The following is a 16,365-nucleotide window of genomic DNA, read 5'->3' as shown; positions in this document are numbered from 1 at the left end:
CTAGAGCCAAATATAAAATAAAGTTACTAGAATGCAATTGTATGCTTAATATTACTCAGCTAGGTATCCCTAGGGAGAAATAGCATTGAAGCTAATGCAAAGTAACTAACAGCTAACTCAATTATTCATCTTTTACAGAAACATGAAAATTATGTGATAAACATTTACCTTGTGTTAATAAACAAATGTACTTACAAACATACAAAGCTTATAAATAAGGATTGTAACTACTCACACTTGCACATCTTACACATTGCTTCACTTCTGAAACTGCTTTCTGTCACATGACACAAACAGGTAAATTCTAGAATGCTGAACTTAAACTGCCACTAGGGGGTGCTAAACAACTAACAGGTCCAGAACACTCACTATCTCTCTGTCTACCTCACTCTCTCTCCAACTCTTTCTCTCTCCCCTCTCCCTCCTTCTCTCCCCTCCCAGGTACCTGCTGGTTCAGGTGGAGGATGACAGGGGGCAGGAGGAGGCTGTACAACCCGACCCAACTGCCCTCTCCCCTGGTCGGAAGTCCTCGTTCCGGGAGGGCCCTCAGATCACCACCACCCAGATCAAAGACAAGCTAGCCGAGCTCTTCACCCCCAACAAACACAAACCACGTGCCACCTCAGACCCCCCTGTCCCAGACCCCCCTACAGAGAGGAAGAAGGGGCGAAGGTGTGCGGGAGGAGGGGTGGACTGGGGGGCAGGGTACATGCCCCGGAGCAGGGCGGAGATTTCGGAGGAGTGTCGACAGGCATTCACAGCAGCGTGCCACCTTCTGTTGGAGTCTACCACCTTCCCCCTGTACCTGAGTGAGGGGGAGAGCCATGGGCTCTATAATGACATGTTCAACGATACAGGTGAGGTCACTGTATGAACTTTTACCCAATAATAGTTGTTTACCCATACCCTAATACGGCTTACTAACAGGGTTGATTTGACTACTTTATGATGCTTAAAGTCAGCACCCTGATATACTTTCCTAATCGTTGAACATATTGAATGTGAAGTCGCCAACATGTTTTTTTTTATCTTACAGTTGAAATCTGAAGTTTACATACACCTGAGCCAAATACATTTAAACTCTGTTTTTCACAATTCCTGACATTTAATCCTAGTAAAAATTCCCTGTCTTAGGTCAGTTAGGATCACCACTTTATTTTAAGAATGTGAAATGTCAGAATAATAGTAGAGAGTGATTTATTTCAGCTTTTATTTCTTTCATCACATTCCCAGTGGGTCAGAAGTTTACATACACTCAATTAGTATTTGGTAGCATTGCCTTTAAATTGTTTAACTTGGGTCAAACGTTTCGGGTAGCCTTCCATAACTTTCCCACAATAAGTTGGGTGAATTTTGGCCCATTCCTCCTGACAGAGCTGGTGTAACTGAGTCAGGTTTGTAGGCCTCCTTGCTCACACACGCTTTTTCAGTTCTGCCCACACATTTCCTATAGGATTGAGGTCAGGGCTGTGATGGCCACTCCAATACCTTGACTTTGTTGTTCTTAAGCCATTTTGCCACGACTTTGGAGGTATGCTTGGGGTCATTGTTAACTTCCTGACTGATGTCTTGAGATGTTGCTTCAATATATCCACATAATTTGACTTTCTCATGATGCCATCTATTTTGTTTAGTGCACCAGTCCCTCCTGCAGCAAAGCACCCCCACAACATGATGCTGCCACCCCCGTACTTCACGGTTGGGATGGTGTTCTTCGGCTTGCAAGCCTCCCCCTTTTTCCTCCGAACATAACAATGGTCATTATGGCCAAACAGTTCTATTTTTGTTTCATCAGACCAGAGGACATTTCTCCAAAAAGTACGATCTTTGTCCCCATGTGCAGTTGCAAACCATAGTCTGGCTTTTTTATGGCGGTTTTGAAGCAGTGGCTTCTTCCTTGCTGAGCGGCCTCTCAGGTTATGTCGATATAGGACGCGAATTACTGTGGATATAGATACTTTTGTACCGGTTTCCTCCAGCATCTTCACAAGGTCCTTTGCTGTTGTTCTGGGATTGATTTGCACTTTTCTCACCAAAGTACGTTCATCTCTAGGAGACAGAACGCGTCTCAATCCTGAGCGGTATGACGGCTGCGTGGTCCGATGGTGTTTATACTTGCGTACTATTGTTTGTACAGATGAATATGGTACCTTCAGGCGTTTGGAAATTGCTCCCAAGGATGAACCAGACTTGTGGAGGTCTACAATTTTTTTTCGGAGGTCGTGGCTGATTTCACCATGATATCAAGCAAAAAGTCACTGAGCTTGAAGGTAGGCCTTGAAATACATCCACAGGTACACCTCCAATTGACTCAAATTATGTTATTTAGCCTATCAGAAGCTTCTAAAGCCATGACATCATTTTCTGGAATTTTCCAAGCTGTTTAAAGGCACATTCAACTTGGTGTATGTAAACTTCTGACCCACTGGAATTGTGATACAGTGAATTATGTGAAATAATCTGTCTGTAAACAATTGTTGGAAAAATGACTTGTGTCATGCACAAAGTAGATGTCCTACCGACTTGCCAAAACTATAGTTTAAGTGGTTGAAGAGTGGTTGAAAAATGAGTTTTAATGACTCCAACCTAAGTATATGTAAACTTCCGACTTCAACTCGATGTGTTTTTTTTTTCAGGCAGTAACGTAGACAGCCTGCCTGTGTGGCTGAGGTCGTTGATGACTCTGTGTTGCCTGTCGAGGGACTACCACGTGCAGCACACGGCCATGTCGTCACTGCTGGAGCTCATCAACCAATCCCAGTCCCTGGCCCTGGTCATTCAGGACAAGACCAGGTGCTACCAGGCCAGCGATGCTAACCCTCTCAGTGGGCGGCTGCAGATGGTTACTATGCCCCCCATCTACCCAGGCCTGCTAAGCACCATCGAGCAGGGCACAGACTTCTACCAGGTCAGGAAACAATTGTCTGCCATGGCAGGTGGCTTGTGTTACTGGCACATGAAGAGGGAACATATAAGGGGGCCTAGCTGGTCTGACGTGTTAATGTATAATATGATGAAATATGTCCATTTCCTTACTGAAGATGTCGTCTGTAAAACTCACTTGTACAACAGCATCATCACCTTTTATGTCCGCTGCCTATTACCTCACCAGATCAAGAATGTTCGTTATATGATGCTGCTGCCTTCAGTTGATCCAAATGAACACCAATCATCCTCACCTCTAACCTTATACCTCTGTGACCCCATGCAGCGGGTGGCCCAGGTGCTGTGGGGTCAGCTGGACGTGGAGCGTCGAGAGCAGCACACCTCCTGTGTAGAGCTCTTCTATCGGCTCCACTGCCTGGCCCCCTCCGCATCCATCTGTGAGGACATCATCTGCCAGGCTTTATTGCACAGAGACAAGGTACAGAACACACACATATATACACACTAACAAGATTTTACTGTACTATCAAACAAACTGTGCACTACATGCCTACAGCAAAGATCCATCCTATACCACTATAGCAGGGGTCGGCAAAAGGCAGCCCACGGGCCAAAACCTGCCCACCAGTGAATTGTTTAGGCCCCCCAAAGTTTTTTGTTAAACAGATAATATATATGTTGGTTTTTGGTAAAATGTTTACATTTTAGTCATTTAGCAGACGCTCTTATCCAGAGCGACTTACAGTAGCGAATGCATACATTTCATACAATTTTATACATTTTTGTTTTTTCTGTGCTGGCCCCCCGTGGGAATCGAACCCACAACCCTGGCGTTGCAAACACCATGCTCTACCAACTGAGCTACAGGGAAGGCCGATCTATAAAATACTATAAAATCTCCTGGAATTCATCTAAAAATGTTTTTAATTTAGGAAATCTGTTCCCAATAGAGTTTTCCTGGTGTTTTACAAATGTTCCATCCCGAGAATAAATCAGTTTTCTCCCAGGTAATCCGGTATTTCCCGCCAAAACCGGAAGTGTCATTCTAAAGCATATAAATATGTCTGGATTTCATTCAAGCTTTGATCAGCATGAAAATTAAAGCCTGATGCTACCTGAGCCTGATGAGTCATACACTACAGACATTTTATGAGCCCAAACCCAAAGAAGCCCAAATTATTGTGCCGTCATCCAATACATAGCCTATGGTGACTCCCTGCTTAGTCTAGCTTTTCCCAGGACTCCAAGAGCTAAGGAGTGTTTTTTAAGGAGAGAGGCCAGCAGAGCACAGGTGCATATTGAGCAAGTGGCTATAAGTTAGAACTGTATGCATAACCTTTCATTCATGAGCTAAATATAAGGCTATACTTCATTGAATTTATTACCTGAAAGAGGTAGGCTATCCTATCTATCTATCTATCTATCTATCTATCTATCTATCTATCTATCTATCTATCTATCTATCTATCTATCTATCTATCTATCTATCTATCTATCTATCTATCTATCTATCTATCTATCTATCTATCTATCTATCTATCTATCTATCTATCTATCTATCTATCTATCTATCTATCTATCTATCTATCTATCTATCTATCTATCTATCTATCTATCTATCTATCTATCTATCTATCTATCTATCTATCTATCTATCTATCTATCTATCTATCTATCTATCTATCTATCTATCTATCTATCTATCTATCTATCTATCTATCTATCTATCTATCTATCTATCTATCTATCTATCTATCTATCTATCTATCTATCTATCTATCTATCTATCTATCTATCTATCTATCTATCTATCTATCTATCTATCGTGAACAGGAATATCTATTTTGTATTTTGATAGGAATTGATGGAGAGAGAAAACGACAGAGTGCTCAAGTGCGCACTGATTTAAAGCAATTATATTCGAGTGTTAGGCTGTTTTAAAACTCTGCAGATGCAAATATCCCAAAATTCTCTTTAGGCTACAATTAAAAAGAAAGGTGACCCCTTGGTGATGTGTAAATTAGTCCTTATATTATATACTGTAGCATAGGCTCTGCTGTAGCAAATGTAGGCTTGTCACAAGAGAATTAGTTACCATGATAAGATGATACATGTATTGTGAACTGCGCTCCATAGCTTAATGAGATGCACTGCCTGTCCCCACCCTGAGCGTTGATCATTGATAATGCAGATTATTATTTTTATTTATTTAACTTAAGTCAGTTAAGAACAAATTCTTATTTACAATGACAGCCTACCAAAAGGCGTCCTGCGGGGATGGGGGATTAAAAATACAAAATAAAATAAAAATATAGAACATAAACACACATCACGACGAGAGACACCACAACACTACATAACGAGAGACCTAAGACAACAACATAGCAAGGCAGCAACACATGACAACAACATGGTAGCAACACAACATGGCAGCAGCACAACATCGTAGCAGCACGAAAGATGGTACAAACCTTATTGGGCACAGACAACAGCACAAAGGGCAAGAAGGTAGAGACAACAATACTTCATGTGAAGCAGCCACAACTGTCAGTAAGAGTGTACATGATTGAGTCTTTGAATGAAGAGATGGTGAAAGTGTCCAGTTTGAGTGTTTGTTGCAGGTCGTTCCAGTCACTAGCTGCAGCAAACTGAAAAGAGGAGCGACCCAGGGATGTGTGTGCTTTGGGGACCTTTAACAGAATGTGACTGGCAGAACGGGTGTTGTATGTGGAGGATGAGGGCTGCAGTAGGTATCTCAGATTGGGGGAGTGAGGCCTAAGAGTGTTTTATAAATAAGCATCAACCAGTGGGTCTTGCAACAAGTATACAGATATGATCAGTTTACAGAGGAGTATAGAGTGCAGTGATGTGTCCTTTAAGGAGCATTGGTGGCAAATCTGATGGCCGAATGGTGAAGAACATCTAGTCGCTCGAGAGCACCCTTACCTGCCGATCTATAAATTATCTCTCCGTAATCTAGCATGGGTAGGATGGTCATCTGAATCAGGGTTAGTTTGGCAGCTGGGGTGAAAGAGGAGCGATATACGATAGAGGAAACCAAGTCTAGATTTAACCTTAGCCTGCAGCTTTAATATGTACTCCCAAGTACTTGTATGAGGTGACTACCTCAAGCTCTAAACCCTCAGAGGTAGTAATCACAACTGTGGGGAGAGGGGCATTTTTCTTACCAAACCACATTACCTTTGTTTTGGAGGTGTTCAGAACAAGGTTAAGGGCAGAGAAAGTTTGTTGGACACTAAGAAAGCTTTGTTTTAGCGCGTTTAACACAAAATCCGGGGAGGGGCCAGCTGAGTATAAGACTATCATCTGCATATACATTGATGAGAGCAGTTCCTACTGCCTGAGCTATGTTGTTGATATAAATTGAGAAGAGTGTGGGGGCCTCCCTTGGTGACAGGCAGTGGCTGAGACAGCAGATGTTCTGACTTTATACACTGCACTCTTTGAGAGAGGTAGGCCAAAGACCCCTCAGAGACACCAATACTCCTTAGCCGGCCCACAAGAATAGAATGGTCTACCGTATCAAAAACTTTGGCCAAGTCAATAAAAATAGCAGCACAACATTGCTTAGAATCAAGGGCAATGGTGACATCATTGAGGACCTTTAAGGTTGCAGTGACACATCCATAACCTGAGCAGAAACCATATTGAATACCAGAGAGAATACTATAGACATCAAGAAAGCCAGTCAGTTGATTATTGACAAGTTTTTCCAACACTTTTGATAAACAGGGCAAAATAGAAATGAGTCTATAACGGCAAGGATCAGCTTGATCTCCCCCTTTTAAATAAAGGACGGACCGTGGCTGCCTTCCAAGCATTGGGAACCTCCCCAGAGAGGAGAGACAGGTTGAAAAGGTCAGAGATAGACTTGGCGATAATAGGGGCAGCAACCTTAAAGAAGAAAGGGTCTAAACCATCTGACCCATATGTTTTTTGGGGCTCAAGTTTAAGGAGCTCCTTTAGCACCTCGGACTCAGTGACTGCCTGCAGGGAGAAACTTTGTAGCGGGGCAGGGGAAAAGAGGGAAGAGCAACGGGGGTAGTCGCATTAGAAGGGGTGGGAGATGAGGAAATGTTGGACGGGCAAGGAGGCATGGCTGAGTCAAATAGGAATCCTGACTTAATGAAATGGTGAATAAGGAGCTCAGCCATGTGCTCCTTGTCAGTAACAACCACATCATCAACATTTTCCAGAACATCTTGGGGTTAGACCCACAGAGAGAGAACTGCTCCTTAAAGTAACTAACTTTGGCCTTCCGGATAGCCTGAGTGCACTTATTTCTCATTTGCCTGAACGAGAGCCAGTCAGCCTGATTATGCGTGTGCCGAGCCTCTCACCAAATGCAATTCTTGAGGTGGAGTAACTCTGCAAGATCGAGGTCGACCCAGGGGCTGAACCTGTTTTGAATTCTCATTTTCTTTACGGGGGCATGTTTGTTAACAATACCACTGAAAATATTTTTAAAAATAGCAGAGAGAAGGACATAGATAAGTCAGATTTAGATATTGCATATAACTTAAGTTATATTTCATGTCATGCTGTTCATTTAAGTAATTTCTAATAATTTACCGGTTTCTCGCGGTTATTTATTCTTTGAAAAGGTAACCCGGTTCCCGCTATTCAACCATAGTTCCCAAGCATCCCCCCCTCCCCCAAAAAGAGAGACGTGATCAATGTAATCAAGGTATGAAATACAATCTCATTTTGGGAACTAGGGTTGAATAGATTTTCAAATAAAATCTCATTTTGGGCTTTGTTGTGGTCAATTTGTAGTGTATCATTTATAATTTTGTTCCGGCCCCCCAACCATCCACTCCGACAGAAATCTAGTTGCCTACCCCTGCCCTACAGCATCCCTAACACATTTAAACAAGGCCCTGTAACTAAGAAACCCAGTTTTACACATATCCACCTTACATTGACTAGGAACAAATACATGAAGCCATGCTCATGTGATATGACTAAGAGCAAGTTATCCTGTGTGTTTAACTAACATGTAAATGACGTGTGTGTGTGTGTGTGTGTGTGTGTGTGTGTGTGTGTCTGTCTGTCTCAGGCTGTACGGTTGGAGGCCCTACACAGGTTCTCAGTGCTGTGGCACTTGACCAGGGACATCCAGTCAAACCGGACCATGTCTCTGAACCGCTCATTTGACCGGTGAGTACAGAGCTGGAGTGCGGTCAGTGGTTTACTATAACATCACTCTTTCCTACCATGGTGAACCTGTTCTCCTTTTCTTCAGATTGCGGAGATGGGATGTGTATCTATCTCCTTATCTCTCTCTCTCGCTCCTCTTTCTCTCTCTCTGGTCACCATTTAAGATTATGTGTGTGTGTCTCTCAGCTCTCTATGACTGACTGTGTATCTCTGTCCCAGGTCTCTGTGTGTGGTGGTGGACTGTCTGAATAGCCCAGATGGTTCTGTGAGTGCTGCAGCCCAGTGCTGGCTGGTCAGGGCTCTCTCCCTGCAGGACGTGGTCCGCATCCTGGAGCCTGTTCTGCTGCTGCTGCTCCACCCCTCCACCCAGCGCTGCACCATCCAGAGTGTCAAACAGAACCTCACCGCAGGTATGTGTGGGTTTTGGTGTGTGAAGGGGTGATTGTTGGCGTGTTTAGGGATGTTGCTCTCCTAGTGTGTTTGTTTGTGTGTGTTTTGATATGCTCAGAAATATCTCTCTCTGTAGGTATTCTGAAAGATTTAAAGAGCAGAAGTCGAAGCACTACTAACGGTTACACGAACGCTATGACAACCAGCACCCAAACAGATGAAGGTACACTGGGTCACATGATCCTGGTGGACCGGGAGGCCCTGTGGGAGGAGCTAGAGCATGACCCGGAGACAACCAAACCACCGGCCGACTTCACGGGGGTGTCTAGCAGCGATAGCGAAGCGACAGAGGAAGAAGACGAACCGGAGGAAGAGGAGGAGGAGGAGGAGAGTGTACACACCGAGTCGAGCGGCGTCCAGGTCTCCACGGAGAACTCTAGCTCTGGCTCCGCCCCTTACAGTAGTAGTGTAGAAGAAGGAAGCATGGTCAACGGCCTGAGGAGAGTGGAATCGGAACACACGCAGGCGTCCGATTCGCTGTCGAGCGAGGAGGAGGACTTGGAGCTTGAAGCCATCGCTCGGTCACGTCTCCTCAAACAGGAGCGTGAGAAGCGGGAAGCCATCGACTCTATGTTCCGCCATGTTCTGCTGTACTCTGTGGCCGGCGGCTGGCCCCGTCTGCTCCATGGCCTGGCCCTGCTGGACAGCCTGTTGAGGAGCAGTGCCCAGCAGCCTCTAGTGAATGCCCTCTCCTCCACCTCCCTGGACACCAGCTCAGCTGCACACCTCAATCTGGTCTCCAACCTGCTCCAGCGCCACCAGCAGGCCCAGGACGGAAGAGGCTTCTACGGACGCCTGCTCTTGCCCACCTCTTCGCCCTCCAGTCCCCTCTCCCTGCTCATCGAGCTGATGGTGTCCCTGTGCCTGAAGTTCCTGCGCTCCCACTACCCGTCCTACCTCACTCTGGACCCCAAAGAGCTGCAGGGGAACAGGGAGGTCCAGGTGAAGAGCGTGGGGGTGCTGACCCGCCTGGTGACCCAGCTGGGGATCGTGGCGCGGGGCCAGGGAGACACCTCCACCCAGGGGGAGGCTGGGGTCAGCCCAGAGCCCATCTGTAAGCTGCTGGCCAGGTGTAAGGTGCAGCAGTACGCCCTCCTCACCCTCTCAGCCTCCATGTACATCAGCCAGAGAGGAAAGGAGAAGGGTTCTGCCATGGGGGGTGTAGATCTGTTAGATGATCAGGTGGGTCTGTCTGAGGAGAGCCTGGTGAATCTGGGAGGGGGAGGGGGACAAGAGCAGTACCCCTTACAGATGGAGCTGCTCAAGCTCCTACAGGCCCTCATCGTCCTGGAGTACCACGTGTGGCCAGGGGAGTCTGGTTTGACCCTGCACGCCGATGAGCCCCGTGACTCCCCTGCCTCCTCAGCACTAGCACGGGAATGGCAGACAGCGGTTCTGTTCCAACAGTCCATCAAGGCAGCTCAGTACGTCCAAACCCAGCCCATCACAGCCCAGGGGATGTTTGTGTCTGCTGCAGCCCGGGCTCTGCAGCCGCAGTACGGCTATGCCATGCACCCCCACTGGGTGGCGCTGCTTTGCTCGTCTCTGCCCTACCTGGGGCGCTCGCTGGGCATCATCGTGGCTCCTCTCATCACTCAGATGTGCAGGAACCTGGACGAGCTGGTCAAACAATACGATCACGATGGGGGGAAGGCTACACAGAGTCTGATTGGCAGGAAGGAGAACATCGCTCCTGATTATCCTCTCACCCTACTGGAGGGACTGACCACACTCACTCACCACTGTCTACTGGATAACAAGAAGGTGAGGCACACTTACACACGTCCATGCAGTGTGCTGATTTGGCTACATGTAGGTGGATCATTGTGCCACACACTTAGACACACAGAGTTGAATGCAGAAAACTTTAAAATGTTTCTCTCCCACCCTCTCAGTCCCTGGTGGCTTGTGACCCTGCAGACGTCCGGAACGCCCGCAACGCTGTGATTGAGGAGCTGCCGCACATGCTCAGTAGCATGGCTCTGCTGTGGGGTGTGGTCAAGAGGGAGGAGTCCCAGAGTAGGGGCTCAGACTATTCCCAGACCGCCAGACACACCTCTACTTCTGTCTACTTCAAGAGCTCCAAGGTATTTATGTGTGTGTGTTCGTGTGTGTGTGTGCATTCTTATGGACAGTAGTGCTGTGATATGTTTTGCATGTGCATTTGTGTGTCACTCTCTGATGGTACTACTCATTGTGTGTGTGTGTGTGTGTGTGTGTGTGTGTGTGAGACCCTGAGACAGCGTGTGCTGGAGTTCCTGACTCCTCTGACGGGGCAGTACGGGGTGCAGCTAATGGCCTCAGTGGGAGCTGTGTGGAGCAGCCGGAGGAGCAGGAGGAGACACACCAAAAACAAAGTGAGTGCTTTAAAACATCATTATTTTTTTAGCAATAAGCGGGTGGGACATGTAGGCTACACATACACTACATGGCCAAAAGTATGTAGACACCTGCTCGTCAAACATCTCATTCCAAAATCATGGGCATTAATATGGAGTTGGTCCCCCCTTTGCCGCTATAACAGCCTCCACTCTTCTGGGAAGGCTTTCCACTAGATGTTGGAACATTGCTGCGGGGACTTGCTTCAATTCAGCCACAAGAGCATTGGTGAGGTCGGTCACTGATGTTGGGCGATTAGGCCTGGCTCGCAGTCGGCGTTCCAATTCATCCCAAAGGTGTTCGATGGGGCTGAGGTCAGGGCTCTGTGCAGGCCAGTCAAGTTCTTCCACACCGATCTCAACAAACCATTTCTGTATGGACTTCACTTTGTGCACAGGGGCATTGTCATGCTGAAACAGAAAAGGGCCTTCCCCAAACTGCTGCCACAAAGTTGGAAGCACAGAATTGTCTAGAATGTAATTGGATTTTGTAGCGTTAAGATTTCCCTTCACTGGAACTAAGGGGTCTAGCCAGAACCAAGAAAAAACACCCTAGACCATTATTCCTCCACCAAACTTTACAGTTGGCACAATGCATTCAGGAAGGTAGCGTTCTCCTGGATCTGCCAAACCCACATTCGTCCGTTGGACTGCCACATGGTGACGCGTAATTCATCACTCAGAATGAATTTCCCCTGCTCCAGAGTTCAATGGCAGCAAGCTGACTCTTTGCATTGCACATGTTGATCTTAGGCTTGTGTGCGGCTGCTCGGCCATGGAAACCCATTTAATTAAGCTCCCACCGAACAGTTCTTGTGCTGACATTGCTTCCAGTGGCAGTTTGGAACTTGGTAGTGTGTTGCAACTTGGAGTGTTGCAACTGAGGACAGACAATTTTTACCCGCTTCAGCACTCGGCGGTCCCGTTTTGTGAGCTTGTGTGGACTACGACTTCTAGGCAGAGCCGTTGTTGCTCAAAGACATTTCCACTTCACAATAACAATACTTACAGTTGACCAGGTCAGCTCTAGGGCAAAAATTGAACGAACTGACTTGTTGGAAAGATTGCATCCTATGACGGCGTTACATTAAAAGTCACTGAGCTTTTCAGTAAGGCCATTCTACTGTCAATGTTTCTATTAGGAGATTGCATGGCTGTGTGCTCGATTTGAAATGTCAGAATCCACTAATTTGAAGGGGTGTCCACATATTTTTGTATATATAGGGTACCTTCCATCACACACCCCTGTTTACATGACAACAAGAAGGTAACACACAAAGTAATCCCTCTCTCTCCCCCTCACTCTCTCTCCCGCTCCCCCCCCCCCCCCCATCTCAATCTAGATCTTATCTGTGGCCAGTGAGTCTCGTCTGACCATCGTGGATCTGGTGAAGTCCCTGGGCACGCTCAGTACAGAAAATATCCTGCAGATGGTCAAAGAGGTGGTGAAAAAACCCCACCAGATCAAACGAGACCAGGTACACACACCTACACCTAAACATTTGACTGTTTAATCCAGAGATAAATGACACGGTGGTAATCTGAAGGTCATAGTTGATGCAAGTCCCTTTTGTTTCCTTCCTCTGTGTGGCAGAAGTCCACCCTGGTAGACATCCCCATGCTACAGTTCAGCTATGCCTACATTCAGAGGTAACAAACTACAACAACAACACCGAGATTCACAGTGTCATGTAGTTAGTAATACACTACATTCAGAGGTAACAAACTACAACAACACCGAGATTCACAGTGTCATGTAGTTAGTAATACACTACATTCAGAGGTAACAAACTACAACAACAACACCGAGATTCACAGTGTCATGTAGTTAGTAATACACTACATTCAGAGGTAACAAACTACAACAACAACACCGAGATTCACAGTGTCATGTAGTTAGTAATACACTACATTCAGAGGTAACAAACTACAACAACAACACCGAGATTCACAGTGTCATGTAGTTAGTAATACACTACATTCAGAGGTAACAAACTACAACAACAACACCGAGATTCACAGTGTCATGTAGTTAGTAATACACTTCAGTTCTTGCCTATATGTGATAGCATTTAAGTGTTTCACCTTCCTCCTCTCTCTGTGTGTGGTAGTATTCCGGCACAGGCGCTCCAGGAGAACGTGGCGCCCCTCCTCACTCTTCTCAGAGAGTCTGTGCAGCTCAACCTGGCCCCGCCCGGACACTTCCTGCTGCTGGGGTGAGTCAGCAATTTCCTGTCTGTCTGACACATGTACTGTCATTTGTTGTCCAATGTCCATAAACCGTTATCAGCAGTGGTGGAAAAAGTACCCAACTCTCATACTTTAGTAAAAGTAAAGATACCTTCAAGTAAAAGTGAAAGTCACTCAGTAAAATATTACTTGAGTAAAAGTCTAAAAGTATTTGGTTAAATAAACTCAGCAAAAAAAGAAATGTTCCTTTTTCAGGACCCTGTCTTTCAAAGATAATTCGTAAAAATCCAAATAACTTAACAGATCTTCATTGTAAAGGGTTTAAACACTGTTTCCCATGCTTGTTCAATGACCCATAAACAATTAATGAACATGTACCTATGGAACGGTCGTTAAGACACTAACAGCTTACAGACAGTAGGCAATTAAGGTCACAGTTATGAAAACATAGGACACTAAAGAGGCCTTTCTACTGACTCTGAAAAACACCAAAAGAAAAATGCCCAGGGTCCCTGCTCATCTGCGTGAACGTGCCTTAGGCATGCTGCAAGGAGGCATGAGGACTGCAGATGTAGCCAGGGCAATAAATTGCAATGTCCATACTGTGAGACGCATAAGACAGCGCTACAGGGAGACAAGACGGACAGCTGATCGTCCTCGCAGTGGCAGACCACGTGTAATAACAACTGCACAGGATCGGTACATCCGAACATCACACCTGCGGGACAGGTACAGGATGGCAACAACAACTGCCGAGTTACACCAGGAACGCACAATCCCTCCATCAGTGCTCAGGCTGTCCGCAATAGGCTGAGAGAGGCAGGTCCTCACCAGACATCACCGGCAACAACGTCACCTATGGGCACAAACCCACCATCGCTGGACCAGACAGGACTGGCAAAAAGTGCTCTTCACTGACGAGTTGTGGTTTTGTCTCATGGGGGGATGGTCGGATTCTCGTTTATCGTCGAAGGAATGAGCGTTACACCGAGGCCTGTACTCTGGAGCGGGGTCGATTTGGAGGTGGGGGGTCCGTCATGGTCTGGGCATCATCGGACTGAGCATGTTGTCATTGCAGGCAATCTCAACGCTGTGCATTACAGGGAAGACATCGTCCTCCCTCGTGGTACCCTTCCTGCAGGCTCATCCTGACATGACCCTCCAGCATGACAATGCCACCAGCCATACTGCTCATTCTGTGTGTGATTTCCTCCAGTGTTCTGCCATGGCCAGCGAAGAGCCCAGATCTCAATCCCATTGAGCACATCTGGGAGCTGTTGGATCGGAGGGTGAGGGCTAGGGCCATTCCCCCCAGAAATGTCTGGGAACTTGCAGGTGCCTTGGTGGAAGAGTGGGGTAAAATCTCACAGCATGAACTGGCAAATCTGGTGCAGTCCATGAGAAGGAGGTGCACTGCAGTACTTAATGCAGCTGGTGGCCACACCAGATACTGACTGTTACTTTTGATTTTGACCCCCCCCCTTTGTTCAGGGACATATTATTGCATTTCTGTTAGTCACATGTCTGTGGAACTTGTTCAGTGTATGTCTCAGTTGTTGAATCTTATTATGTTCATACAAATATTTGCATATGTTAAGTTTGCTGAAAATAAACGCAGTTGACAGTGAGAGGACGTTTCTTTTTTTGCTGAGTTTATACTTAAGTATCAAATGGAAAAGTAATTTCTAAAATATACTTAAGTATCAAAAGTTAAAGTATAAATAATTTCAAATTCCTTATATTAAGCAAACCAGACGGCACTATTTTATTGTTATTTTTTACAGATAGCCAGGGGCACACTCAAACACTCAGACATAATTTACAAACTAAGCATGTGTGTTTAGTGAGTCCGCCAGATCAGAGGCAGTAGGGATGACCAGTGATATTCTTTTCATACATTGTGAATTTGACCATTTTCCTGTCCTGCTAAGCATTCAAAATGTAACGAGTACTTTTGAGTGTCAGGGAAAATGTATGGAGTAAAAGTACATTATTTTCTTTAGGAATGTAGTGAAGTAATAGTAATGTACAGATACCCATACAAACTACTTAAGTAGTACCTAAAATTATTTTTACCGAAGTACACCACTGGTTATCAGGCATTCATCTCTGGTCATACTGATTTATTACTATAGATATTGTTCCTAGCATAACACTCCCTGTTTGAAACAATGTTTATCCTATATGTTTTTACCAAACATAAGTAGAACGTCACACATCTCTCAGATGTTTTGGTTTGATACTGTATCATAATCAATAAGATATTATTGCACTCTGGTCTACCAATCCATAATTGTACTGTTATTTTAATTCTATCCTACCACAGGATCCTCAATGACTTTGTAAACCGGCTCCCCAACCTGGACAATAAGAAGGACACTAGGGATATGCAGGTAAGACATGGGTCACAGTATCTCCATCCTGGCTTCAGCCTAATTTACACCTTTCTCTTCCGCACCATCCGATAGGTCTGTCCTCACGGACTCAGAAACCCCACTCTGCAGACCTGTGCGAAAGGGAGCGGACATTTGATTGAAGTGAAAGGTGTAAATTAGGCTTTAGTGTGAGATGCATGATGATGGTGGTAATGATGGTGATGCCATGTAGGAGGTGACCCAGAAGATCCTGGAGGCTGTGGGCGGGGTGGCGGGGTCGTCTCTGGAGCAGACCAGCTGGCTCAGCCGTAACCTGGAGGTCAAGAACCAGCCTCAGGTGTGTCCTGAGACAGAGGAGCCATCCGACGAGCTGGACCTGGACCTCTATGGTAACCATGGATACCACACACACACTCACCTGTAGACATCCCTGGTTTCTATCAGGTACAGACTCAAGCCTAGTTTACACCTTGGGGTCTGATAGGTCCGCTCTAAAGAAATGATGCAATATCAAATGTCCACTCCTGTCTCTATATGTCCACACTTTTCCAAGAAGGTGCGGACTGGAGCAGACGTTCAATTGACATTCGATTGAAGCAGAAGGTGTAAATTAGGCTTCAAACTGGCTCAGAGCTGCTCACATCCTAAACCCTCAGGGCATGACTCTCCTCTGTAACCATGGCAACCAAACCCTGACCCCTTATGCACGTTCCACATTAGCTGAGAAAGGGCCCACCTCAACCAACAGTCTCCTTTCCTCTCTTCTCTCCTCATATTTTTTTTATTTTTATTTAACCTTTTAACCTTTAGTCTCTCCTCATCTCTCTTCAGGTCTACATTAGAGTGGACTGAGAGAGTCCACAGACCCATACTGTAACCATGGAAATACAGCACTTCCCCTCATA

At 45.8% G+C, this 16,365-nt stretch overlaps 1 protein-coding gene across 1 annotated transcript in view; it reads left to right on the top strand.

The window, feature by feature from the left end:
- The window catches only part of LOC106582109 (protein DOP1B), a 54,863-nt gene that overhangs the window by 25,553 nt on the left and 12,945 nt on the right, over window positions 1-16,365 (top strand). Inside the window, exons 15-27 of the mRNA XM_014164857.3 lie at window positions 442-857; window positions 2,637-2,908; window positions 3,212-3,364; window positions 7,967-8,067; window positions 8,287-8,477; window positions 8,594-10,281; window positions 10,413-10,604; window positions 10,749-10,874; window positions 12,239-12,373; window positions 12,490-12,545; window positions 13,007-13,111; window positions 15,412-15,478; window positions 15,693-15,849. Coding sequence (XP_014020332.2) covers window positions 442-857; window positions 2,637-2,908; window positions 3,212-3,364; window positions 7,967-8,067; window positions 8,287-8,477; window positions 8,594-10,281; window positions 10,413-10,604; window positions 10,749-10,874; window positions 12,239-12,373; window positions 12,490-12,545; window positions 13,007-13,111; window positions 15,412-15,478; window positions 15,693-15,849 — 3,659 coding nt within the window. The remainder of the gene's footprint in view (window positions 1-441; window positions 858-2,636; window positions 2,909-3,211; window positions 3,365-7,966; window positions 8,068-8,286; window positions 8,478-8,593; window positions 10,282-10,412; window positions 10,605-10,748; window positions 10,875-12,238; window positions 12,374-12,489; window positions 12,546-13,006; window positions 13,112-15,411; window positions 15,479-15,692; window positions 15,850-16,365) is intronic.

This window comes from Salmo salar, chromosome 21 (assembly GCF_965601325.2).
Source record: "Salmo salar chromosome 21, fSalSal1, whole genome shotgun sequence".
Lineage (NCBI taxonomy): Eukaryota > Metazoa > Chordata > Actinopteri > Salmoniformes > Salmonidae > Salmo > Salmo salar.
Note: the sequence above shows the minus strand (reverse complement) of the source record. Positions and strands in the feature narration are given on the sequence as shown.